This window comes from Phoenix dactylifera, chromosome 12, assembly GCF_009389715.1.
Source record: "Phoenix dactylifera cultivar Barhee BC4 chromosome 12, palm_55x_up_171113_PBpolish2nd_filt_p, whole genome shotgun sequence".
In the NCBI taxonomy this organism is placed as follows: Eukaryota; Viridiplantae; Streptophyta; class Magnoliopsida; order Arecales; family Arecaceae; genus Phoenix; species Phoenix dactylifera.
In genome coordinates this window covers 4222995-4230062 of record NC_052403.1, presented here as the reverse complement: position 1 = coordinate 4230062, position 7068 = coordinate 4222995, and the positions used below count along the sequence as shown (strand labels likewise).

The window sequence follows — 7068 nt, the reverse complement described above, 5'->3', positions numbered from 1 at the left end:
GGTATAAACTAACATTAAACAAATTTAATGGTTAACAAGGGAAGATACATAAATGGAAAGATTCTTGTCCCCAGTGACGTGCAAAAACGGCGTCGGGTTGCCACACCGCAGCTTGGCAGGGATGATTAAGATGATCTTGGATTTGTTTGCCCCGATCCTTCTTATAACTGTCCTTGTCCGTTTCCACCATTCGTTCTGATCATAACGGCCAAACGTTAATGGCAATTTAGACCCACTTCGGGTCCACTTTGTTGTCCTTATCAAATCACCGTTTAGTATATGATCTTTTTGCTCCAAATATCTTATTTTTTTAACCTGTTTAATATTGTGATAATGCAAGTTGATGCCAAAAAGGTGGCGCCTTGCCGGTTTCTTCTCATTATTATAAGAATAGTATTATATATAAAAAATACCTTATATAAGTTGATTAAAAAAATATAAAAAATAGTATATAAATTGATGCACCAATGGTATGAACTGCATTATTACTCACCAGCTCCTAGTTAAAATATATAAAAAATCAAGAAAAAGAGAGAAAAGAAAATGATAAACACAAGGCATGGCTATTTTATAAAGACTTGTTATATGAAACATCTTATATTTCAACAAAAAAAGAAAAAAATTATTCTTACAATAAAAAGGAAATAAAAAAAGGGCTAGCAATAATAAAGAGATTGGCACCATCTATATACTAACCATACGAAAAAGGATCATGAAAACAAAAAATAAAAAATATTAAATAATTTTGCCAACTACCAAACATATGTATTATATATATATATATATATATATATATATATATATATATATAAAATATAATATATTCAAAAATGTATATATAAATATAGAGATGGAAATAATTTGGCCCTGCAGCTCCGTTGCGCGCCGGGATCTCGTTCTCGCCGTTGCTTGCCGTTAAGCCGGTGACGGCGACCGTCATTCGCGCAAACCCGGGTGCAAACCCCCCCCGCCCACTTCCGCCATTCTCGCTCTAGACGTTATTGTCACTCTCCCGCACAATGTGGCGATCCTCGTCGTCTCGCTTCCTCTTCCGGACGCGCCTAGGCGGTCCGGCGAAGCCCACCGGGTGCCGGTGGGCGGAGCAGCCGATCCGCCGCCCCTGGCTCCGCCTCGCCTCCCCCTACTCCTTCTCCTTCGCGTCCGCCTCCCCCACCGCCTCGCCGTCGCCGCCCTCCTCCACCGCCGCCTGGGAGGCGGACCACGGCATCTCCGGCGGCGCGACCGCTCAGCCGGACGCGATAACGTTGGCAGAGGCGAAGCGGCTGATGCGGCTGGTGAACGTGGAGGCGCTCAAGCGGAAGCTGGAGAGGGATGGGGAGGAGGTGATAGGGTTCTCACAGCTCCTCGAGGAGTGCGAGGGGATGGGGATGGCGCGGACGCGGGAGGAGGCGATGGCCTTCGCCCGGGTCCTCGACGAGGCCGGCGTCCTCCTCCTCTTTAGGGACAAGGTCTATCTCCACCCAGATAAGGTGATTGAACTCTCTCTCTCCCCTCACGATTTCTCGTTCTTTAGATTTAAAGGGGGATTTTTGGGAGATCCGAGATGGGCTTTTGCTATTTTGATTCGATTTCAGAAGGGCGAAGCTAAGAATTTGATCTTGCTCCTCCTTTTGTGTTTTTATATGTTTGTAGATTGGAATTAACGTAGTTAGCAAATGGATAGTTTTGAATTAGCTCTTTATCTGATTTCAAGATTTCAAGATTGGAATTAGCTGTTTATATGTTAGCGAATGGATAGTTTTGATTCCATTTCAAGATTTCAAGGGAAAGTTGGAAGTGGCTTTTTTCTCTTATTAGTAGGTGGTCATTAGATTTCAATCATTTATAGGTGTTTTCTCCACCTCCCAGCAGAGAAAGATTCCATGTTGCGGCTAATCTAGGTAAAATGAAACTGATGGATTTGATGGGTTACTGGATGACAGAGATGTCCTTCTTTGCTTGCTGATTGGCCCATCTTATTGTGGGTTTTGATGATTCTTTGCTCAATAGTTGGAGAAGAGATTCCTATAAGATACACGAAATGGGGGATTCTAGGGGGAGAAATTGGATTTGGTAATTGGAGGTGTTGATTCTTGAATTTTTTTTCTGGGCCATTTTGGAGTTGCAATAGGGGATGAGCAAATCCAAGGATAATTTCAGCAGGAGTGGAAATCAGCTGATATGAAGAGGCAGGGGACAAGAACAAGGGAAAAAGGGAGACCCATGGAATGGCAAGAACGATCTGATTGGGTAATGCTTGATGTTTTAGATATCTTGAAATTTAGGATCGAATCTTCCGAATCCTCCCAATTTCTCCGTTCCACTGCATCCTCCCTCTCATTAGCAGACTCTCATCTCTCATACTGTAGGAGTTATCCAGCAGAATGCCAAGAAGGGATCCAAGGAGGCCCTTAGGTATATTATAATGGATGTTACTTCCTTATCTCTGATATGCCTCATATCAGAGGATGGGGTTGGAGAACCAAATGCCATGCCTCTGCTTACTGCAAAGGTGTTATGCTGTCTCAAATAAATAAGAAACAGATAAAAAGATCCTCATTTTTTCGCTTCTTGGGAGGCTTGGATTTTCCGGAGATGAGAATTCAGATCCATAGAAATAATTCCCATGAGGGCTTTTCGAGGTAATGAGATTTTCTCTGTCTTTACGTGTTAGCTTTTTGTGCTTCAGTTGTATCTCGAATTAGGACAGCACGTTGAAAAGAATTTCCATGAATTTTCACAGAAGTGCAATTCAGTCTCATTGTTTTTTCTTGCTATGAAAGTTTAGAAGATTGAATTTGGTAAATTTCAGTCTTGGTTGTTCAAATGATGTATATAAACTGTCAGAACACTTGGTTTTTTCCATCTTAAATCTTCTCTTTCTTCCTTGGTTTCAGGTTTTCATGTTTATCTTCAACTTCCAATTATTCTTGACTAATATAGGCCTGAATTGAAGAAAAAGAATCTTTCACCTATTGTAGCTCCATTTTCATTTTAGGATTTTCAATTTCCATTGGAATCCAAATCGTATTATTTCCTCGATACTTTAAAACCTGAACGGATGCAAAACCCTAGGTAGATTTTTTTTTCCGTGTTTCATTTGACTGCATAGATCTTATTGAATTGAACATACAAGTAATAGATATGCCATATGAATTTATAGGAGTTTGATATTTAAAGTTTCTCATGAATACTATACTATTTTTCTTCCATTTTGATGCCACTGAATTGTCATGATAGATTCCTAAATTTTAACGCATTACCCACAAAGTTTCTGTTTTGGTAAAAATTAATTTTCTCACCCCAAAGCCTCTCCCTTTTTTTTCTTTCAATTCACCTCAATGGCATCGTGAAGAGCAGTTCACACAACTTTGAAATGCAATGATAATGTTTAATAGTCGACATTAAAAGATTTCCCATGCTTACTATTTTTTTCACTTGGTTATTTGATTAGCAGTGAAATTTTTGAAGTGCTTTCTATTCTTCACAATTCTAGTGAGCAACGAATGATGATTAAATTTGGCAGCTGGGCATGTAGTTGGAGTGTTTTTTTAGTTTTATCAGGTGTCGGAAATTTTAAATTTACGAAGCTGAATGAACCATTGGTACTTTTATTCTTTGGACCTTTTAGCGTCAAACAAAAGGTTGATCATATATGTTTTTATTTAGTCTACCTGGGTAGATACTGTAAGACTGGAGGCTTATCATCTCGATCTATTTGCCTATTCTTCTAGGTTGTGGATCTCATTAGAAGAGCTGTTCCCCTTGTGCTGGAACCCGAGAATGATCCGAGGATAGAAGAGCTGAAGCAACTGCAGAGAAAAAAGGAAGAAATCGATATGCTTGCTCACAAGCAGGTCCGCCGCATTCTGTGGTCAGGATTGGTGTTCTTGGTTGTTCAGGTTGGTCTCTTCTTTCGTCTAACATTCTGGGAGTTCTCATGGGATGTCATGGAGCCAATAGCATTCTTCACCACGACAACCAGCATAGTCGTCGGATATGCCTACTTCCTTTTTACATCGAAGGATCCAACATATCAAGATCTGATGAAGAGGCTCTTCTTATCCAGACAAAGGAAATTGTCGCAGGGGCATAATTTCGATATGCGGAGATATATGGAGTTGCAAAAACATTGCAAATATCCTTTGGATAAAATAGCTGGGATGGAGCATATCCACAAGTCTGATGCCTCTCATCTTCAACATTTCTCGGCCAACAAGTGATAATTTCGCTGTGTTGACACCCAGGACTTTTACCTGCTTCTGGGCAATGATAGAAGATTGCTGCTGAGACGAGCAAAGGTAAACTTTTGAACAGTATTTTGTATAGTGGACCCAAAAGTGGCTATATGGTCATCATATGGATAGGAAAACTTTGAGTATTAATGCAATTAATGAATCACAAAAGAACCTATTGATTTATATGGTGATCTTAGAATGATTTTATGGTGATTATTATAATTAAGAAATTAAAGAGAGACATGTCCTTATATTTCATTTATTGCTATATGTGAGGTCCCTATATGAAAACACAAAATTTGGATTTGGATATAATGTATGAACCACAAAAGGATCTTTTATTAGACTTTATTTCTGATGTTTTGTACTTCTATCCTGAATTAGTTCTATGATCAGTGTGGAAATATAGTTAATTTGGGCTTTATCATAACTAATGAACTACCTGTGCACCGTCATTAAAATTAACTTGCCCTGTTTCATTAGTGGCCGTGAAATGGTTCCATGCACACTGTATAGGAAACACCGAGTTTTAATCATAATATATGCAACGTGACAGGGCTGAAATCGGTTTCACGTGAAATGGTTCCTCTATCGCTTTTTATTACTTCGAGAACACGTAACACCCCAACACCTAATATGCCGCGCTCTCTCGCTTTCTGTAAAGAGACAGAGAGAACCGCGGTTTTAATATTATATAATGAATTATTATATTAAGGCCCTAATTACTATATTTTGTTTATTCGTTGAATCAACTATAATACTAGTACAAACATGAACCAAGTTTGAAACCAAGGATTTCAACTCACTTTAGGACTATCAAGTTTCTCAATGATGCTTGTATTTGATCTTATTTGAAATTAAATTGATTTAAGCTCGAAATAATGATAGATGAATTGAGCTTGATCTTAGAGATCGAAGTCAACTCCGTACTAAGCTTAATTAGATCCAAGTTCGATCAAGCTGAGTTCAATACACCTCCCGCTATACTAAAATACAAAATCAGAATTGCAGAAAGATGGGTCATCAAGTTTACTTTTTTACTTTTAGATTATGACTTTATAATAATTTCGTGGTCCCTATTTGCATGGCCACGATGCCGACGTTAAACGTGGAAAGGGCGTAGTCAGCCAAACCCATATGTGGGGCTTTCACCAAAAAAAACCCTTATATAGGAATATAAATAGGGACAGCTGATGTGATATGTTAAACGGTTCATGACATGGATGCACTAATGGACAAGTAAATAAAATAAAAAGATTATAAAAAATTGAATAACTGCGGGATCAATCATCTTGAATACCGAATACCATCATGAGAATCGAAGCGATCATACTCGATACCATCCATGATGAAACTTTAGACGAGCATTAGTTGCCTATCTTTGAGATAGATGATGTAATAGCTATCTATAATAGTACTGTTATTTGCAATATAAAAGATAAACCGTAGATGATCTCATATCTTATAGAGTGATCAAAAGTAATGGAACTTTCCCTTCTTTTTCTTCCATTATGAAAGAAGGGAGGAAGGGAGATTGTGATTTTGGGACGGTGACTTGATTTTTTTAAAAATGAGATGAAAATATCTTTAAAATGATAAATCAAAATAACTGAAACATGATTTAAAAATGCCAGCGAAGACGTTAATAAAATAGTTTTACTTTAGCGTTTTTAAGAGAGTAAGGCTTTTTTTTTTCCTTTTTTTTTCTGGTTTAACACACTCAATTTCTTGATATTTTATATTAAATTGATTAAATAATTCCACGTCGGCTATTTAGAGTTACTTAACTTCTATTTGTTACCTCACCACATACCAGAGTTCTTAGCAAAGAGGGGAGACTCGGCTGAGAGGCAGGTCACATATCATAATTCAACCAAGGCTTTCATCTCCGTCAACGTCCTGGTTACGGCTGAGATATACTAATGGAGCTGTTGCTGAGGGTCATTTTGCTTGTGGATGATGAGATGCTTTTTTGTTCTGGTCTTCCCTTTAGACAGGATTCCAAGATGAAAAGTTCTAATGGGATAAGATCGCTTGCCATCGGCTGTCGGTGGGTTTTTGGCTCGTCACGGGAGTGGAAGAAAGAGAAACGTAGAATCCAACATCTGGAAGTGAATAGATTTTGCCGACACATGAAAGGGTGGCGCTTCTGCTGCAAATGACTGAGACATGATGCCGACTTCTGTTTTGAAGAGAAATACTTCTCCTTGGCTATTCCTTTGTGAGATTTACCAGCCAGACTTGGCATGGGACCAGTATTCAGACGGCTAGAGTCAGCGAGCTCAATATCTTAGTCAGTGGTTCCTCTACGGCCAACCAACGGATGCGATCTGGATGTGGAGGATTGGAATCTACTCGAGAAAAAGTTGTGTGCGGATACGGAGGAGTCCATTGATTATGTGCTATTCGAGTGTCTGGCTACATAATAGATCTGGATCATACTATTCAGTTGCTTGTCCATCATGATGGGCCCTAGAAACTCGAAGTGTAAAGGAGGTGAGACACAAAGAGACTAGGGATCGGGGCGCCAGATTTTCTTTGCTATGCTGCCTATTATATTTGGATGACCAGGACATAGAATGCTGTTTAAGAGTGCGACGGAGAGCCCCTTTGGTGGTTGCAACAAGATCCATGTTTTTATTGATGCTTCAAAATTCATTTGGGCCACCAGACGCTCTTGATAGTTGGAAAAAATCTGAGTCCCGTATTTATAGCTTTCGTACCTCATGAGGTTCGTTTACCTAGGAACTATTATCCCTAACTTTTTCGAAGGTCAACTTCAATGGAAGTGTCAAGAATAGAGAGCAAAGTGAAGGAGTTGGTTTTGTCA

General features: G+C 39.1%; 1 protein-coding gene across 1 annotated transcript; it reads left to right on the top strand.

The window, feature by feature from the left end:
- The first annotated feature begins 969 nt into the window (after positions 1-969).
- Positions 970-4579, top strand: LOC103705902 (calcium uniporter protein 6, mitochondrial-like). The gene is made up of 2 exons (XM_008789802.4): positions 970-1490; positions 3735-4579. Exons 1-2 carry the CDS (start codon positions 1020-1022, stop codon positions 4221-4223), a joined length of 960 nt encoding a protein of 319 aa, XP_008788024.2. The 5' UTR covers positions 970-1019; the 3' UTR covers positions 4224-4579.
- Positions 4580-7068: the final 2489 nt, after the last annotated feature.